Source organism: Solanum verrucosum, unplaced genomic scaffold (genome assembly GCF_900185275.1).
Source record: "Solanum verrucosum unplaced genomic scaffold, falcon-dt-bn FXZP01000160.1, whole genome shotgun sequence".
Classification (NCBI taxonomy): Eukaryota; Viridiplantae; Streptophyta; class Magnoliopsida; order Solanales; family Solanaceae; genus Solanum; species Solanum verrucosum.
In genome coordinates, this window is record NW_026020443.1 from 533,405 (window position 1) to 554,839 (window position 21,435).

At 31.4% G+C, this 21,435-nt stretch overlaps 1 protein-coding gene across 1 annotated transcript; it reads right to left on the minus strand.

Annotated features, from left to right (window-relative positions):
- Nucleotides 1-96: 96 nt before the first annotated feature.
- On the minus strand, nt 97-7,291 carry LOC125808541 (sodium transporter HKT1-like). Its single transcript, XM_049488224.1, has 3 exons — nt 6,066-7,291; nt 4,318-4,548; nt 97-298 (listed from the first exon to the last, which is right to left on the minus strand). Exons 1-3 carry the CDS (start codon nt 7,289-7,291, stop codon nt 100-102), a joined length of 1,656 nt encoding a protein of 551 aa, XP_049344181.1. The 3' UTR covers nt 97-99.
- Between the last annotated feature and the right edge of the window lie 14,144 nt (nt 7,292-21,435).

Genomic DNA, 21,435 nt, shown 5'->3' on the forward strand with positions numbered 1-21,435 from the left:
AGATCAAAGTTCTATTACATTGAAAATGGGAAATATTTACAAAATTGTTCAAATAATTCTTCTTATTATAAAAGCTTTGAATGCCATTCTCTAATGTAATTACAAGAGCTTCCAAGGTTTCCCTCCTTGCATATTGAATTTCTTCAATCTTCCAAAAAACATGAGAACAATGATAATTATCTTACCTTCATCACTCCAATTTCCTACAAATCCATACCATTTATTCTTACAAGTTTGGTCTCCATTTATCATCCTATCACAACTATATCCTGTTGTGAAACCAACATTCCCATATGCACTACAAAAAAAATCAAGAAAAAGTTCAAATTAGGAATTATTTCACAACATAAACTCTGGTTAAATGGTTGTTATATATTGTTTTATAATGATCGTATTGTATTATTTTAATGAATATAACGGTTGTATAGATTATATCGTTCTTTGTATATAATGTTTCACAACAACAATTCGAAGGATAAACCCACAAGAAAAGTAGGATACATGGTAGAGCTAAGGATAGGGTAAATGATAAAATATGATCATTATATAATAAGTAGAGACAAAATGAGAAGAAAAAAATTAAGGTAACGACGCAATCACACCAAATCGATCGTTACACAAAATGAGACTTTCCGTTGTTACCTAACGATGAGTTTAACGATAGGATAAAATAAAATTTGAGTAACAATATTCAAAATGAACATATATTTAAACTAACAATACAATACAATGAGTAATAAATAACCACCCAAACAAGGTGTTACTATTCTTTGTTAAACTACATGGAATTAAATCCAACAAAATGTGCAGTTTATTGAAACACTAATTAGGAATTATCATTATAGTCTAACAATTACACTACTAAAAAACTGCTAAAAAACGATGGTTGGAGCGACGTCATTTGCCACGCTGTCCGTCGTTTTTTAATAAAAATAATTATTTTTAAAATTATTTTTCAAAAAGCGACGGAGGGCATCTCTTAGTCCGTCGTTTTTTTTCGTGGATTTTTACGCGAAATATATATATAATTAATAATTAATTGATTAATTATTTTTTTAAAGGAGCGACGGACATCATCTCTAAGTCCGTCGCTTTTTGGTCAACATGATTGGTCAAACATTTAAGAAAAGCGACAGACAGCGTCTCTTAGTCCGTCACTTTTTTGGTCAAAATTTTGGTCAACTATTTTTAAAAAAGCGACGGACAAAGAGACGTTGTCCGTCGTTTTTCTTAAAATATCCTTGACCCAGATCGGGATTTTCTTATTCTCTTCTCTCTCTTCTCTCTTCGCTCTTATTCTCTCCCTTCTCTCTATCGATCTCCTTCCACCAGATGCCGCCTCCACCTCCACCACCACCGCCATCACTGCCTTTGCCCGTCGCCGCCAGTCGCCTTCCGTCACCGCCCGTCGCTGCCTCTCCTCTTTGTTAAGGTTGGTGTTTAATTTTAGTTTTTTTTTTCAATTCTAGTGATTATAGTTGATTGTTAGTATATTATTGTTTTAGTTTGTTGGGTTGTGTTATTGTTAATTTGATTTGATTATTGTTAGTTAGGTAGAGAATTGGAGATTTTTTATTTTAGGGTTTTCTTTTAAATTGGGCATTTTTAAATTGGGTATTGTAATTAGTGAATGAATTAGGGTTTTTTATTTATTTTAGAACTAGTTTAAACTTGAGAATATGTAATTTGATTGTGAATTGAGATTTTTTTGAAATTTGATTGATATATATTGTTAGTTAGTAAAGTGTTGCTTTGAAGTTAGAAATAAGTAATTGAAGAGTATATGATGAATGTTTGAATGTCATGACTATATAGTGATGAATGTTTGAATGTCATGAATATATATTGATCGATGAAGTTTTTTTTTAATTAGAACTTGAATATATAACTAATTGTTGGATTAGAAGTTTATATATAACAAGATATGAACTTGAAGTTGAAGTTGAACTTGGAACTTAAATATAACTAATTAATTCTTGGATTAGAAGTTTATATATAACTAATTTTAGAAATTGGATATGAATTATTGAATTTAATTAGAACTTGAATTTTTGTAGGATTTTAGAACTTTAATTAGGTTGTGAACTTTAGAAATCTTGAATTATTGTATTATTTTAAAACTTTAGGTTGTGAACTTTAGAAATCTTGAATTATTGTAGAATTTTAGAACTTAAAGTTGTGAACTTTAGAGAACTTGAATTTTTGTAGGATTTTAGAACTTTATAAGGTTGTGATAGTTAGAAATCTTGAATTATTGTAGGATTTTAGAACTTTAAGTTGTGAACTTTAGAGAACTTGAATTTTTGAAATATTTTAGAACTTTAGGTTGTGAAACGTTAGAAATCTTGAATTATTGTAGAATATTCGAACTTTAAGTTGTGAATTTTAGAGAACTTGAATTTTTGTAGGATTTTAGAACTTTAAGTTGCGAACTTTAGAGAACTTGAATTATTGTAGGATTTTAGAATTTTAGGTTGTGAACTTTAGAAATCTTGAATTATTGTAGGATTTTAGAACTTAAAGTTGTGAACTTTAGAGAACTTGAATTTTTGTAGGATTTTAGACTTTATACGGTTGTGAGCGTTAGAAATCTTGAATTATTGTAGGATTTTAGAACTTTAAGTTGTAAGCTTTAGAGAACTTGAATTTTTGTAGGATGTTAGAACTTTAAGTTGTGAACTTTAGAGAACTTGAATTTTGTAGGAACTTTAGGTTATGAAACGTTAGAAATCTTGAATTATTGTAGAATTTTAGTACTTTAAGTTGTGAATTTTAGAGAACTTGAATCTTTGTAGGATTTTAGAATTTTAAGTTGTGAACTTTAGAGAATTTGAATTATTGTAGGATTTTAGAACTTTAGGTTGTGAACTTTAGAAATCTTGAATTATTGTAGGATTTTAGAGCTTAAATTTGTGAACTTTAGAGAACTTGATTTTTTGTAGGATTTTAGAACATTATAAGGTTGTGAGTGTTAGAAATCTTGAATTATTGTAGGATTTTAGAACTTTAAGTTGTGAAACATTAGTAATCTTGAATTATAGTAGAATATTAGAACTTCAAGTTGTGAATTTTAGAGAACTTGAATTTTTGTAGGATTTTAGAATTTTAAGTTGTGAACTTTAGAGAACTTGAATTTTTGTAGGATTTTAGAGCTTTAGGTTACTTTAGATATCTTGAATTATTGTAGGATTTTAGAACTTTAGGTTGTGAACTTTAGAAATCTTGAATTATTGTGGAATTTTAGAACTTTAAGTTGTGAAATTTAGAAATCTTGAATTATTGTAGGATTTTAAATTTTAGGTTGTGAACTTTAGAAATCTTGATTTATAGAATTTATGAACTAATTATTAGGTTGAACTTTAGAAATTTTGATAAAATGTAGTTTTTATGAACTATTTGTAATTTTGAAACGAATTTTGAAAGACTTTATAAGTCTTTATATTGTGATTTAGATATTTTGAATGTTAATTTAAGTTTGTTGTTTTATATTTTGTGTAGCTTCTTTATAATGATTTGTGTTTGATTGGGCTAAATTGAATTGAATTGAGTTGAATTGCTTTTCCAGGTGGGCATCAGAAACAGATAGTTTTCTGCTGTCAAAAAATTGCAGAAAAAGCGATGGTTTGTCCGTCGCTTTTCTGGATTTTATTTTTTTTAAAACCCAGAAAAGCAACGGACGGAGTCCTTTAGTCCGTCGCTTTTTTTAATTTTATTTTTTTTAAAACCCAGAAAAACAACGGACAGGGTCCTTTAGTTCGTCGCTTTTCTGAATTTTTCAAAATTTTATTTCCAAAAAAGCGACGGACGGCGTCTCATTGTCCGTCCCTTTTCAAGATTCTAAAAAAAATTAAAATTAATTAAAGCGACGGACTTCGTCTCTTTTTAATTTTTATTTTTTTTTAAAAAAGCGACGGATGGCGTCGCATTCTTCAAAAAAAATATTTTTTAAAAAAAAAACAAAAGCGACGCTGTCCGTCGCTTTTGAAAAAGCGTCGAGCCAAAAAGCGACGAGATTGACTGCGTCACTTTTGGCCAAAAAAGCGACGAGATTGACTGCGTCACTTTTGGCCAAAAAAGCGACGCAGTCCGTCTCTTTTTGGCAGTTTTTTAGTAGTGGCCTCAGTAAATGAGAGATATAAACTAATCTCTAAAAGATTGATTATGGTATCTAAAACAATTAAAGAACCAAAATGTCCTTTATTCTTATGGTCTTAAATATACCATTTGAAAACTTAAAATTGAAAAGTCGTCAATAAAGAAAACAGATATTCTTTTTAAAACAGACTATTTCGAGAGATAAAAGAATTTGTAGAGTACCTTACAACTTCAAGAGTGATATTGAAGACATTAAAGTTGAGTGGATCATCCTTTATCTTTTTCCTTTCTGTTATGCAAATAAGAATAATGAACAAGGATAGGTAACAAAGTTGGGAAAGTATGAAATTTTCTACAACTTTTCCTCTTCCTTGTTTTTCATCAAATACATATTCTTCTGTGTTCTCTTCAACACCTTTAACTGGTATAAATAATGTATATGGAGGAAGATACCTGAAAAAAGGTTAAATAATCATGTCTTTTTCTTCTTTTTATTCACTTTAAACTATGTATAATGTATCAAAATGTCTTATGACTTCTTGCCTTACACATGTCATGCGACAACTGACAACAATGAGTTATCAAATTAGGAATTCAGAAAATTAATTATTTTTTAAACTACCTAAAAATAAAATTAAGACGAAACAAATTGAAACTGAGAAAATGTTAGTATAGTGAGAATAGAAAAAGTAGGAGTAGGGGTGTGCATTCGGTTTTTCGATTTAGTTTTGCACTATTCGGTTTGGATTTTTCGGTTTTTGATTTTGTAAAAGTGTAACCCAATCCGATCCAAAATAAATTTGGTTTGGTTTGGTTTTCCTCTATTCGGTTTGATTATTCGGTTATGTCAACAATTAATAACATAACCAAAGTAATAATATTGAATCCCTTAAATATACTTTCTAATATAAATCATAAGAAAAAACTTAAAACACAATACTTATAAGTATACCTATTATAGATGTCCAAACATAAAATATAAACGTAATCATCGTGAAAGGCAATAACCAAAAAGGGACAAAAGTGGTTAACTCCAACTTAATTCTAAACCTAAACATATATATATATATATATATATATATAGAGAGAGAGAGAGAGAGAGAGAGAGAGATAATTCGGTTTTTTTCGATTTTTCAGTTTTTATTTTTTTAAATTCGAAACCAAACAAAGTAATTTATTAATCCAAAACCAATCCGAAAAATCAAAAAACCAATCCAAATAAATTCAATTTTTGATTTGGTTTGGTTATTCGATTTAACCCGAATAGTGCACACCCCTAAGTAGGAGCGAGTCAAACAACAAAAATTTCAATATAATTTTTTTTTGCTGACCATGGCGTTCGGGCCAATTTTTGCGCACCTCGACTCAGGAGTGGAGCCACCCCTGGCCCTTGGCCAAGGGGTGTCAAGCGACACCCCTTCGTCGGAAATTTACATTGTATATAGAAGTCAAATTTTGGTTTAATAAATATATATAAAAGTATTGACATCTCTTGAGACAAATGAAAGGTTTAGTCTAGTGGTTAAGGTGTTGCAAAAATTCCTTTAGGTTGTGTATTCAAATCTTGTTGACTTCATAATTTTTATTTTTTTTTCTTACTACAACCATTGACACCCCTTTCTGAGAATCCTGCTCCTCTAGTACCTCGACTAATTCAACGAAATATATGTCACCTCACACTAGCAACAAGTACCAGGTTACTCTGTCCACCAAGGCTAGGACAGATAGGAAGAATCACCTAGTGTTTTTTTTAATCTCTGCTAAGTTTTGAACCTGAGACCTTAGGATTCTCAATAATTTCATTGACCATTAGGCCACAACCTTGGAAGCCTAGTGTAATTCCAAAAGTGGGATTTGAGGAAGGTGGGATGTATGTAGACCATACCCCCACTTTTGTAGGGGTATAAATACTAATTTCGATAAAAAAAAAATCGTTATAAAGAAAAATATAATGGAATAGATGAACTTACATCATTACTATGAACATCACCAAAATTGGTGGTGAAAGAGTGGAGATATCAACAATAGTTTCACCAGTGTGTCTTGCATTCACAACTTGAAACAATGATCCCACAAATCTTTGATAACTATTTAGTCCATTGAGACCATTAGAATTCCATTCCAAAACACAAAACAATATGAATTGCACCAAGATGAAACCAAACATAGTAACCACTAACAATCTTGAATGTTGTCTAGAAAACAAATGTAGATGTCCTATTTCTCTTGAATTCTTCAACAAATACTTAGCTTCTCTTTTCTTGGACACGAATAATTTTCCCATCAACCTAATCAAAAATCTCAAACACATTGGATATAACGCGTTCCCAACAAGAACTTGAGGGATGAAAATCAAAAGAAGACCTGAATTCTTGCTAAACACCATCATGTTTTCGTTCGTTGGAACAAATCCACAGCTAACAAAGGATGAAATGGTTGTGAAAATCGCAAAAATGTAGGTATTTATCCCCTTATTTGTTAGTACATCTTTTGCACTTGAAACAAAGGCTAAATACACTAAAACTAATGACATACCAACAATGTTGATGACTAGAAGATAAACTAATGTTACAACTCCAAGCAATTTAATAGATTGGTACTTGAGATTATTATCTGATGACGCGAAATCATCTTTATCTGACTTATTAGATTTTGGAGAATCAGGTAAAACGACAATGTCCAACTCAATATTATAATCGTCATCATTATTAAAATTCGAGTTTCTTGGACTAGAAGTACTACTACTACTAAGTATTGACTCAATTTTGCTATTTTTTCTCCATGGCTTAAACTTAGGTCTTATTAAATGAAGTTCAATCATAGAAATAAAGACCTCACCACCTATGAACATCAAAAATGTTATAACAATGAGTTGGGAATTTGAAAAGACCTCCATTTCTAAAGTGGACATACTTGAAACAGTAACAGAAGAAACACAAGTGAAGAACAAGTCTAAATTGGTAGACGTAAAATCTTCACTATGTCTCAGGTTCAAGTTTCTGAGAATTAAAAAACCGAAAATAGAGATGAAGATGAAGTAAAAAAGTTGTATGGCAAACTTGTTCACTTTAAAAAGAATGGATTTGTATAAAGAAGAAATGAGAAAACATGTTGATCCACATAAATATGACATATACAAATATATAGAGCTACAAAGATGTTGTAGCTTTTTTCCCAAATAAGATAAGCTACTCATTTTTGAGAAATTACAACCACTCTTCTTAATTTTGGATCTAGAGTAGTAAGGTGTGTGTATATATATATATATATATATATGATAAATGTTTTAGTTAGTTTTATATGATTTATTCTCTATCTTATTTAATTTGTTTCAGAAAAAATATTACTAATGATTTACTAAATTTAAACTTCCCATTAAATATACTTCTCTACCTCCAATCATTAAAAAAAGTTAATGATATATCAGTAAAAAATATCATTCTTATTTATAATTTTTTGAAAAGCGTGTGAAAAAAAAAAAAGAATAAGTAATATAGGACGGAAGGAGTATATTATTCGTTGAATGATTAATTCAATTATGCTTTATGAAGTCAATGTTTTAATAAACAAATGTATCGCAATTTAAGAACCTTAAATCATTCAAATATTTTATTAAAATAGTAGAAATTAAAGGGGTCGTACAACAAGTACATTCATATGATGGTCTTGTAACGTGATTTTGTTGATTGGATTAAATTTAAGGATAATAATTGATAGTATAAACCACTAATTTATTAGTATCCTCCTATTAATTATTAGTATATATGTTTTTTTTCTTTTTTAAATGATTTTATTTACTTATTGGAAGTTAATAAACCAAATAAAAAAAGATGAAAGAACAATCGTTAGGCTAGGTGTTGGTCTACTACATGAGATAACTGGGATAGTTCTGAATAAAAGAAACCTACGCTATTAGAAACTATGAAATTTGTCGGTTATTCCTAGCTAATTTATCACTATAACATGTCTAGCTAATTGAATTTTCTTATAATTTGTCATTAATCTATAGCTAAATTGAATTAACATGAATTTTTTTTGCTTACCTATAAATTTGACCCATCTCTAATTTCCTATTTTTTTTAGTAGTGAGCTAGGAGAATTACTAGTAATAGTAGAGAAATTTAGGCTACTAGTCATAATAAGGGAGGATTTGATGGTAAATTCCATGTTAATTTTTTTTTAATTATATACAATTAAGATTTTAAACACTTTATTAATTAGGGGATTAGATGTAGAAGTGGATCTTGAAAATTATAAATAATTGCTACTTTATATATTAAAGCCTTTGAAATGTCAATTTTCCAATTGAACAATTTCCATCCTGTATGTGTCATGCCTACAATAATGTTGTAAATTACGTCCAATATTTGAAACAAAAATTTATCTTAGTCTAAGATTCAATTATTGTTATTATTTTAGTTGGTTGCTTGGCATTAAGAGGGCCTTTTGAAGTCCCAACTCACCTGCCATGGGGTTTTAAGCAATTTATATTATAGCAATAATTCTGCATTATTTCATTTTTATATATATCTATCTATATATATATGGGGTAAAAATGGGGCTCGACACATGGGCAAATTAGGAAGCAACACATGGCAAGAGAAATATAGGTTAAACATATGACTCAACAGGGATTGCCCTGAGTACACTATCTTTGGAGTGTGATGGTTGAGGATGATTGTATTAGCAGAAAAAGGCGAACTCGGAATTTAAAGATTGTGGGGCACTAATATCTTAGGCGCTAGCAAATTTTTTGATTGAGGGATAATATCGTGTCTGATTGGTCATAGTGGTGTGAGCAATAACGAAAATAGAAATATATAGGTGAAATATGAATTCGTTGTAACAGTTAATTGCGTTATTTTCCTGGTCAATGGTGTGATGAATATACTGCTGATTGCAGATTCGAATCCTGTATGTATCACTTATGTTGTTATTATAAACCTTTAATCAAAAACAAAAAAATAATATTAAAAATGTGCTATTCCGAAATCGATCTGGGATCACAGTTATAAAAACAACCGCTTCAACGAACGTCCCAAGGTGCATTTCTATTTGTAATGGTGCATAGTTAAAATATATCTATCCTCAAAGTATATACACATAATATATTTTTAAAAAGTTAACAAATGCCCGTGCACTCTCATTTATACTGTTGAATCATTTACTAATAAGTTGTAACTACTTAAATCAGACTAACCAATAATATTTTAACTTGTGGCATTTCACTTACCCACAAATAACAATGCAATTGTGTGTTGATTCCGTGGCTGAATAATACCTTGCATCCGATCCGGCATCAATTAATTGGTATAACATGGCAATCATCCTAAATTTTTAAGTTAAGTCAATTCTTACATAATTGATGATTACTATTCTAAAATCAATAATTTGATGAAATAAATATTGTTTGTATCCTATGATGAAATACCTTGGAATATACTGACCAACGAGAAACACTTTATATAGAATTTCATCAAAACCTTAATTAAGGGTCTTAATTAGATATATATCCCACACATGATTTAGGGTCAAATCATAATTGTTAAGATGAACATGGTAGATGTTTAGTGATTATTAAGATGGTGGGGGCAGCCTAGTCATTAAAACATGACAAAATCAGAAATTTATATAAAGAGATTCAATTTTTTTATAAGGTTCTCGTTGTAATTTAAGCATATGACCTAAAGTATTTTTCACTCCCTTCACTTGAATTTTATTTCATGTCAAAAGAAATTCAACCATTTATATACAATATAAAAAAAATATATTTGCTGCTTTATTTAGGAAAGGACAAAGGAGGAAGCTTCATATGCAATGAAAAAAGGAAATTAAAGTTATTAGAAATTTTGTTTTCACAAATGTATTTTAATAGTAGGTGTGAGGTCGGTCACATCTTGATATTTTTGTGAATATCTTATGAGTTTATAAGATTTTTGAAATCTCTCTTTTGGAGAATGTATTACCTTTTATATAGACAGGTACTAGGGTTTATAATAAATTAACCTCTAAAAAACCTAACTTTATTAAATCACGCTTATCTAGTAGAGTCCATAAAATTTTGATATTTATGGACTACGAGCACTTGTCTCATAAATACTTTGAGTGTTTAAAATTACGTATTAAGGCAAACATATGATATGTATTTATCATACATCACTATAATTTGAAATAATTATCATTCGCAACTACTGTTTTATAATAGGGCTGGACATAATTTGGTTCAAATCGAAAAAATCGATCGAACTGAATCTTTTTTTAATTTTGGTTTTGACTTTTTGATTTAATCGGTCGATTTTTTGATTTTAAATTTTAAAATTTTGGTAATTCAGTTTGGTTTTCCGGTAAGTAATTTGTAACTTTTTCATTTTCCTCATTACCAATTCCTTCATGTCCAACAAACCCATATAGCTAAGTCCAAAACTAAATGTGCTTTTCCACCTAAGTCAAGACCAATGATATCATCAGTTAATTATTATTTATATAGACATGGATTAGGGTTTATAATAAATTAGCCTCTAAAAAAATCTAACTTAATCAAATCGCTAATCGAGCTGAATTTTTTTTTTTTTTTTTTAATTTTGGTTTTGATTCTTCGATAAATTGGTCGGTTTTCGATTTTAAATTTTAAAATTTTGGTAATTTGGTTTGGTTTTTGGTTTTTAATAAGTAATTTGTAACTTTTTCATTTTCATTTTCCTCATTACCAATTCCTTCATGTCCAACAAACCCATATAGGTAAGTCCAAAACTAAATGTGCTTTTTCACCTAAGTCAAGACCAATTATATCATCAGTTAATTATTTTTTTCCCCACTTTTTATTTTCTTAGAGATATCTTATGTCCTTTCATAAACAACAAGGTTCTAAAGACTCCGTACTAAATAGACTTTAGCTGCTTAGTTTAGATTCATCTAGTTTTAGCTTAAAGTATTTTCTTACTTCATCTTTGTTTTTGTCGGGCTTTTTTTCTTTCTATTCTTTCATAATCTACCAATCTCAGAAATTTATAACATGATAAGTGCAAACCGAAAAATCAAACTGAATTTTAAAAAATCAAACCAAATCAAAGCAATTTCAATTTGATTTTAATTTTTACTTTTACTAAATCAAACACCTAAAAAAACGAACTTCTCAAACTGAATCGAACCAACCCAATGCCCACCCCTACTCATAAATCGAAGTAATTTCAATTCGATTTCGATTTTTACTTTTACTAAACCGAACATCAAACAAAAAAAATGAACTTCTCAAACTGAACCGAACCGGCCCGATGCCCACCCTACTCATAAATTAGTTTATACAAACTAAAAATCTTAACCAAATACTCTCCTAATAATTGCTTATTTTCTACTTATATTCATCAAATAAATTAATGTAATGTGAAGGTTCAAATTGACCTCTCTCTTGGTAATCAATGTTATGTAACCCCCTCCCCAAATCCTCCCTCAAACCAAAAAAAGTAAAAGAAAAAGGGATCAATAATTCTGGATGTTGACTTATACTAACCACTAATAGCCATGTTTGAATTATTTTATTTTTAAAAAAATAGCTACCCGTGTAGAAACCGTGTCAACCTTTGTACTATTTTTTAATCCTAATTAAATATATCAATGAATAGGGTTTTAATAAAAATAAATTCTTACATCTTATTTGTTTATCCAATTTACAATTCCATTTTTTTTATGATTGTGAATTTGACTTTTTTTTTTGTATCAATCACATGTACCTGTGTATGTTGAGGTTTAGGAATTTGTGAGATTGTTCGGTTGGTGGTACTAAAATAACAAATAATAATATAAAATTTTGTGTAAGATAATACTACTTTAGTATTAATTTATGTAGCGATATTTGATTTGAATTTAGGTTTATAACGCGTAATTTAATTGTTACGTTGAATTTTCAGGAATTATTACACCTACAACACAGATTTTATGAGGTGGCAATTGGGTGATTTTGATCTTGATTTACAAACAAGTAATTTGATATTGATGGATTTGGACTTGTAGACCTACACCCAGTTTATAATTATAAAAAAAACTAGTGAAATTGTCCGCGCTTCGCGCAACTATATGAAACATTTATAAGATAATAATATGTAAAATTTATATTTAGGTTAGTGTCGAATATATAAGATAATATTGATATTTCTCTTCATCTGCGATATGATACATTTCTTCCTCATTTTTTAAACATATAAAATAGAATATTTTTTGCATCTTTTTAAGTGCAAACAATACATATGTATATAGTAGAACAAAATATTCATTGTGGTAAAGTAAATGGAATAAGAGGTAATATTTTAAAATAACAATATATTGTACTATATTGAAAATATTTTGTGTGTTTTAATTTCCTCTATCTTTTGTAGGAGTGCTAATTTTCTATACAAATTCTAATTTCGTAAAAAAGAATTTGATTTTTTTTTATCGTGTCTTTATTATTACACTTGGTTATTATAATTTTTTTTAAAACTAATTAAATATTTATAAGAATTATGAAAAATGAAACATACAAAAGTGTGAATAATATTTAAGATTAGAAGTTACAAGTAAGATGAAGAGACACGAGTTATAAATAATTCAAATGTATAATTTTATTAGACATTAAATGCATTAATAATTATGCATTGATAAATGAAAATAAGGGGTGAAAATACAAAAATGAATAAAAAAATATAATAATCGGTGATTGTATAAATATTATAAATACATTTCAAACTAAAAATAATAGCGACGAAAATAGATTGTTACATACGCAAAAAAATGGCATCATGAAAATAATATTTTATTTTTCAATTACTTTTTACAAATATAATAAAAATAAAACTCCTAATCATCATTTTTTTTTTGTTGAAATGGGATAATTATAATAATTGTGCTTCATAAAAAAAATAAAAAAAATACTAAAGGACCAAATGATGAGCATTGACAATACATGTAGCTAAATTGTTTTAGCAAAAATAATCTCGAATTATGCTCCCCCCCCCCCCCCCCCTCCCCCTCCCCTCTCTTCTATCATCTTCCTTTGCAAGTAGATCCACCATCATATTTTGCTCCATATGTCAAGTTTTTCATCATATGCTATCAATTGAATAAGAAAAATATGAATAAATAAATTATCATATACCAATTAAAAAAATAATTGTATTAAAAGAAAGAAGAAATTTAAATTATATGTAATATATCTATATATTATTTTTTTCAACAGTACTAACAATACTAAAATATAATCATCTCTTGAAATCTAACAAATAGTATAATCAAATTACATTATATCCCAAAAACTGACTATTAGAAAGAACAATTGCATACTGACAACACATTATTCATTATTACGAAGGTTTTTTTTTTATCATACTTGTTTAGTGAATGATAATACATACATAAATAATATATTAAGAAAACATGTCAAAGTAAATAAAAAGAAATGAAATATATCTTACCTTCATGTACTTCTTTTTTACTACATGTTAGTTAATTCACAAAAAATATGATGAAGGAGAGAAATGATAATGTTGAATGTGAATCTTCATGAAACTAAATATGAATTTATATAGGCAAAATAAAGGAAATGAAAAAAATAAAGACTTGAGAATGAAATGAAATATTTCTTACCTTCATGTACTTCTTTTTTGTTACTTGTTATTTCATTCACAAACCAATATGATGAAGAAGAGAAAAGATAATCTTGAATGTGAATTTTCATGAAACTAAATATGAATTTATAGGCAAAATAAAGGAATACCATAAGACATTATAAACTTACAAATTTAAGTTTGGAGGTTATGGACATAAAAATTATGGTAGTTATGAATATTATTAAAAGTAAAAATTAAAGAGGTGTAAGTCATGGGTAATAAATCCTTGTGAATAAATTAAATAATAAAGAGAATTTTTTTTTAAATATAAAATAATATTTTCATTTTATGGTTAGAAGTGAGGCAAACAAATAAAAAAAGAATGTGAAGAATTTTTGTTGTAAATGTTCCTCCACTAATAAAATATTTATTTGTAATAAATTAAGTAATTTACTCTTACAATGCAATAATTAATTTAAATAAGAAAAAAGGCCAAAAAAGAAGAGAAAAGATAAATGTAAATGGAGGCCATAGAGATGTGACACATCACCTTGTCTATGTTTCTCCATTATTATATATACAAATTGGGTCCAACCGACTTGTTTAACTAAGAGTTAAGGATAAAAACATATCTACACTATTCAGTTTTTTGAGTTTCATACTTGAATTATTGAGAGTGTGAGTTTCTTATCTAAATCATCATCAAATGTTAAGTGAAACACATCTCAACTAGTTTCACACCTAAACTATTGAAAGTGTGAGTTTCCTACCTGAACTATCACCAAATGGTTAGTGAAACACATCTCAACTAGTTTCACACTTGAACTATTGAGAGTGTAAGTTTCCTACCTGAACTATCACCCAATAGTTAGCGGAACTATTGAGAGTGTAAGTTTCCTACCTGAACTATCATCCAATAATTAGCGGAACTCTTGAGAGTGTAAGTTTCCTACCTGTACTGTAACACCCCAGAGAATTTTCGAACTAAGACTCGAGCCATCCTTCATGTGGAGTGGGATTTTACCGAGGAATAAAAAATTTCTTGAGTGTTAAGTTAAGGTCCCTAGGTGTAGCACATTGAGTTCCAAGAAGAGTTGAATTGGAAATAGTCATTTTGGAAAGAATCTGGAAAATTTGGCTATGGAAAAAAGGTGAGTTTTTGGTCAACTTTGAGCAGTCGTATCTCCTAGCTCAAAATGATTTAGGCGAATTTCCAGTTATGTCTGGAAAGCCCTTGGAATGATCTTTCCAACGCCGCCGAGTTTGCTTGATTCCGAGTTCGTATGAGTGACTTATGCCCTTTGGAAGTTGGGTTGTTGGCACAGTCGCACAGTCGCACAGTGCAGTTTGTTTAGTCCGAAAATTTTAAGGGTATTTTGGTCTTTTCCCTAATCTTTTCTTTGGGTTATATTGAGGTGTTAGACTGATGTTTGGATCATTTTTGTCCCATTTTAAAGAGTGAGAGTAAGAGTGAGAGTTAGGGCTTGGAAGATAAGAGAGAAAGAAGAGGAAAAGAAGAGGAGAAAGAGAAGAAGAAGCTAAGGATCGTCGTGGATTTTTGTCGGGGGTGATCCCTAATCAGGTATGTGAGTCTTTAGTGTGGGTTTATCCTTTCCCCCCACATACCAAACTCGTTTTTATGATTTGAGAAGAGATTGGATTTGTTGTTGAAGTTGTTAGTTGTTGTTGATGTTGTTAGTTGTGTTGTTGAAGTTATTGTTGGTTGTGGGACAGGATTGGGCTGTGTATTTGAGTTGTGACCTATTGTATATTGAGGGATTTTATGATCCTTAGTGTTGGTTGGTTCATACCCCCACACACCAACTCGTTTTTAATTCCAAGAGAAGATTTATTGGTTGTTGAAGTTGTAGTGGTGTTGTGTTGAAGTTCTTGTTGATTTAGTACAGATTTCTGGCTGTGATTTTTGAGTTGAATCTATTGTATAATAAGGGTCTTTATGATTCTAAGTGTTGCTGCTGAAACCTTGAGGTTGAGAGGGTTTAGAATTGGAAAGAAACAAGGGGAAAAAGTCGGATTTTTGGGGAAAAAGGGGCTGGGCTGTTGCACCTCTCCTAGTGCCAAGGACACCAATCCTTCCCTTTCATTCACCATTTCTTTTTTTATACATGTTCCTAGGTATTATACCTATGTTTCCTAGTTGTTTCCAACACTCCAAGGTACTTCCAAAAGTCAAGTAAAACTACAAGTCAAGTGAAGTTAGTTTCCAAGTCAAGTGAAGTTAGTTTCAAAGTCAAGTGAAGTTAGTTTCCAAATCAAGTGAAGTTAGTTTCCAAGTCAAGTGAAGTTAGTTTCAAAGTCAAGTGAAGTTAGTTTCAAAGTCAAGTGAAGTTAGTTTCCAAGTCAAGTGAAGTCAAGCTTAGAAGTAAGTAAGTCAAAACAAGTCTTTAAGGTTTTCCAAGAGTCTTCATTGATCGTTTTAACTTCATTTTAAGGCTCAAGTTAAGTAAAGAATGAAGAGTTCCAAGTTAAGAGTTTCAAGTTGAGTAAAGAGTTTCAAGTTGAGTCAAAGTATCGAGTTTCAAGTAAAGTAAAGAGTAAAGAGTTGAGTTCATTTCTCAAAGTTATTAGGGAACTATGTATTCCCAAAGAAGTTTTAAAGAAATGTTTTTACATTTAAACAAGGTTGGAAACTGAGATTTCCAAAAGAGCCTTCGGGCTAGTTTTTGAGTAATTATCTCATATCAGCAGGAATAAATATGTTTTAAAAACATAAGAGCCAGTACATTTTTGGGAGTAGTATTGAGCACCGAATTGGGGGAGCGTTCAAAGAACCCACAGCCCCCATAGAACCATGTTAGCCACCATGGGTAGAAAAGGATCATACTTTTTAGATGAATCCTTTTCAGATTAGACTAGTGGATCCATTAGGCAGTTCAGGTCTTATACCTTTGGCCGGGTATAAGATGCTCTGGCAGCGTGAGGTCGATCGCTGTATCATCACTATAGCTCTTATGTGATGGTTGTCGGTTAGAGAAACTCCCACAGCAGTTATTGTATTTTCATACACAGAAATTATTGTATTTTATATACATCAGTTCAATTGTATTTCTATATACATCTCAGGCTTATTGTATCCTTGTATACACTCAGAGTTTATAGCATGTTTTAAACAGTCTTTCTTTATATCGCACTTGTTTTAAATTGCCTTATATTGAAAGAAGTCAGTCAGGTTGAGTTCAGTTATTCAAGAGTCGAGTATCCTTGAGTTAAGTATCTTTGAGTTAAGTATATATCTTGAGTTAAGTATATATCCTTGAGTTGAGTATCTATCTTGAGTTGAGTATCTATCTTTGAGTTGAGTATCTATCTTTGAGTTGAGTATCTGTCTCTGAGTCCAGTATCTATCTTCTGAGTTGAGTAAGTTTGAGTAGTTTTGGGTATTCCTTGAGTTGAGAAAGTTTGAAAAGAGGTAAGTTATTCAATTTATTCCAGTTTTTCTTCTAGCCTATGTTGTTTAGCTTTCTAGCTTACATACTCGTACATTCCACGTACTGAGCCATTTGGCCTGCATCTTTTTATGATGCAGACACAGGTATTCAGGATCATCAACAGGAGATTCGTTGATACATCCGGGAGTTCCAGTTAGCTATGACAAGCCTCTTTGCTTCCGGAGGATTTCATTTACCTTTCAGTTGTATCAGTTGTTAGGAGGTCGTGGGTCTTGTCCCGGCTTCCATCTTTATCAGTTAGAGGCTTCATAGATAGACAATAGAGTTTCAGAAGTCTCTTCATTTATTTTGTTAAATGTTTTGAAGACTAAAGTTGCCTTTTATGGCGAGTTGTATATATATTCTATTATACAGAGTTTTCTTTTGAGTTAAAGATTTATAAAGTTGAGTTTATAAACTCTTATTCAGTTTTAAGCTCTTGTATGCTTAAGTTAGTATTCCGCTTGGAGTCAGCCAGGATGAGGGTTCGCTTGGGGACCAGAAATGGTCTTCGAGTGCCGGCCACGTCCAGGGTGTAGGCTCGGGGCGTGACAAACTTGGTATCAGAGCACAGAGTTCAAGTGTCCTAGGGTGTCTATGAAGCCGTGTCAGTAAGATCTTGTTTATGGTTGTGAGGGCCCCACTTCTATAAATGAGGGACTACAGACATTTAAGAAAAGTCTCCCTTTTTTTTCACACTCTTAATCGTGCAATAGAGCTAAGTCATGGAGATCTAATCTAACTCGTGCGTTCTTAGAATCTTTCAACTACCCATCATACTGGAGGTGGTTGAAAAGCAGAGTCAGTTTTTTTGTCGATGAGTTGTTCTTAGCAAGAGTCTTGAGAAAGTCATGAGGATTCAGAGGGGCTTAAGAGAAGCCCAAGAGTAAGTTAAGTGTTCAGTTTCAGAGTAATGCCTTCATATGAATCGTGCATTTGAGATAAAAGTGAGTTGTACTTTCTTCTCTAAGTATTGTTTCAGCTGAGATCCTTACGAGGAGGTATGTTTAGAGCTTGGGTATGATTTTCACCCGAAAGAGTAGCATGAGTTACGAGATCATGAGCAGTAGTAGAGAAAGAGCCTAGAGTTAGAGAGAAAAATATACAGAAGTTTAGTAATTTAAGTAAGGGAGATAGTGATGAGGCAAGCTATGTTATTGTAGTCATGCACCCAGTAAGTTATGAATGAGGAGTTGTCCCTTATGGGTAGACTAAGAAGTGATGAGTTGTGAAGATTACATCATAAGAGGAAGAGTGTGTTGTAGCTAGATAGGAGTTAGTGATGAAGTGTTATTGTGTAGAAAATGACCAAGTGCGAGTGTTGAAAAAAGAAAGCAGAGTATTCATAAGGTGTTAGATCTACGCTAGGCTTATGATTTTGAGGGAGGTCCCATAACATTCAAGTGGTATAGAATTATTGGGCATTGATGTATAGTGAATGAGTAAATAGTACTCAAGTTGTGAAGGGAAATATGATAGTAAATTGTGAGTATGAATACTAAGAGGTGAGGTTTGACTTTTGGCCATAAGGTCCTAGTGGACGAGAGTTTCTGAATTTGTACCTAGTATTTGTAAGTTAGTGTAGTAAGCGAGCAATCATATTAATATTCGGGTTTAGTCATAAACCTTAAGCTTGAATTTGAGATGAGTGTCTTGACCAAAGAAATGGCAACATGAGAGTGATGATGCTAGTCTTGAGATTTGATCTAGTAGACTTGACATAGAGTAAGTGAGGAATTAAGGTGATTAGTCGCAATAAATATGAGTGGTACAAGTGAGAGACCCTAACCTTTAGATAAGGGCAATGAAGTGTGATTAAGTCACCAGAGTAACAAAAGCGTTAAGAGGTGTACCGAGAGTGTATGTAACCAGAAGAAGTTAAAGGAAACACCTTTGAAAGAGGACTTAGCACCGCTTATAGAGAGTTTGGTAGGCATGAGATAAATTTCTCCCAAGTGTTAGATTAAAAGAAGAGGTAAACAAGTTAAATATGTGGAATAGGTCCATAGCTTTCAAGTGTTAGCTTTAGACCTAAGGGGGAGATGTCAAGATGAGAAATGGAGTCAAGTGTTTTAGATTAAGATGGTAATGAATTCAAAGAGTTTGCGAGATATCTTTTCAGAGGCCATTTTAGAAATGGAGTGGTGTTAAAAAGAGGAGGTTGATGTTCTTATCGTGTTGTGATGGTGGGATAGTTCCATTTAAGTTTTTTTTTTTTAACACTGAGGAAGAAAAGGATGAGGTTTTACTATGAGAAATATTCAAATGAGAGCCCTTAGTTGGATCTAAAGGAGTGGTTAGTAAGAGTCCATGGAGTGTTAGAATACTAAGCTTTAATGTGGTGTTAAAGAGTTATAGTCTTGGGATAAGATTCCCTATAGAGAGGTATAGAATCCGAACCTAAGGATTTGGGTTAAGCTTGAATATGGTAAGAGCAGACCATTAGACGCAGACCTTAGTAAGAGTAGACCCTTCCATACCAAGACTAGCCGTCATTCGAGGACGAATGATTCCAAGGGGGAGATATTGTAACACCCCAGAGAATTTTCGAACTAAGACTCGAGCCATCCTTCATGTGGAGTGGGATTTTACCGAGGAATAAAAAATTTCTTGAGTGTTAAGTTAAGGTCCCTAGGTGTAGCACATTGAGTTCCAAGAAGAGTTGAATTGGAAATAGTCATTTTGGAAAGAATCTGGAAAATTTGGCTATGGAAAAAAGGTGAGTTTTTGGTCAACTTTGAGCAGTCGTATCTCCTAGCTCAAAATGATTTAGGCGAATTTCCAGTTATGTCTGGAAAGCCCTTGGAATGATCTTTCCAACGCCGCCGAGTTTGCTTGATTCCGAGTTCGTATGAGTGACTTATGCCCTTTGGAAGTTGGGTTGTTGGCACAGTCGCACAGTCGCACAGTGCAGTTTGTTTAGTCCGAAAATTTTAAGGGTATTTTGGTCTTTTCCCTAATCTTTTCTTTGGGTTATATTGAGGTGTTAGACTGATGTTTGGATCATTTTTGTCCCATTTTAAAGAGTGAGAGTAAGAGTGAGAGTTAGGGCTTGGAAGATAAGAGAGAAAGAAGAGGAAAAGAAGAGGAGAAAGAGAAGAAGAAGCTAAGGATCGTCGTGGATTTTTGTCGGGGGTGATCCCTAATCAGGTATGTGAGTCTTTAGTGTGGGTTTATCCTTTCCCCCCACATACCAACTCGTTTTTATGATTTGAGAAGAGATTGGATTTGTTGTTGAAGTTGTTAGTTGTTGTTGATGTTGTTAGTTGTGTTGTTGAAGTTATTGTTGGTTGTGGGACAGGATTGGGCTGTGTATTTGAGTTGTGACCTATTGTATATTGAGGGATTTTATGATCCTTAGTGTTGGTTGGTTCATACCCCCACACACCAACTCGTTTTTAATTCCAAGAGAAGATTTATTGGTTGTTGAAGTTGTAGTGGTGTTGTGTTGAAGTTCTTGTTGATTTAGTACAGATTTCTGGCTGTGATTTTTGAGTTGAATCTATTGTATAATAAGGGTCTTTATGATTCTAAGTGTTGCTGCTGAAACCTTGAGGTTGAGAGGGTTTAGAATTGGAAAGAAACAAGGGGAAAAAGTCGGATTTTTGGGGAAAAAGGGGCTGGGCTGTTGCACCTCTCCTAGTGCCAAGGACACCAATCCTTCCCTTTCATTCACCATTTCTTTTTTTATACATGTTCCTAGGTATTATACCTATGTTTCCTAGTTGTTTCCAACACTCCAAGGTACTTCCAAAAGTCAAGTAAAACTACAAGTCAAGTGAAGTTAGTTTCCAAGTCAAGTGAAGTTAGTTTCAAAGTCAAGTGAAGTTAGTTTCCAAATCAAGTGAAGTTAGTTTCCAAGTCAAGTGAAGTTAGTTTCAAAGTCAAGTGAAGTTAGTTTCAAAGTCAAGTGAAGTTAGTTTCCAAGTCAAGTGAAGTCAAGCTTAGAAGTAAGTAAGTCAAAACAAGTCTTTAAGGTTTTCCAAGAGTCTTCATTGATCGTTTTAACTTCATTTTAAGGCTCAAGTTAAGTAAAGAATGAAGAGTTCCAAGTTAAGAGTTTCAAGTTGAGTAAAGAGTTTCAAGTTGAGTCAAAGTATCGAGTTTCAAGTAAAGTAAAGAGTAAAGAGTTGAGTTCATTTCTCAAAGTTATTAGGGAACTATGTATTCCCAAAGAAGTTTTAAAGAAATGTTTTTACATTTAAACAAGGTTGGAAACTGAGATTTCCAAAAGAGCCTTCGGGCTAGTTTTTGAGTAATTATCTCATATCAGCAGGAATAAATATGTTTTAAAAACATAAGAGCCAGTACAT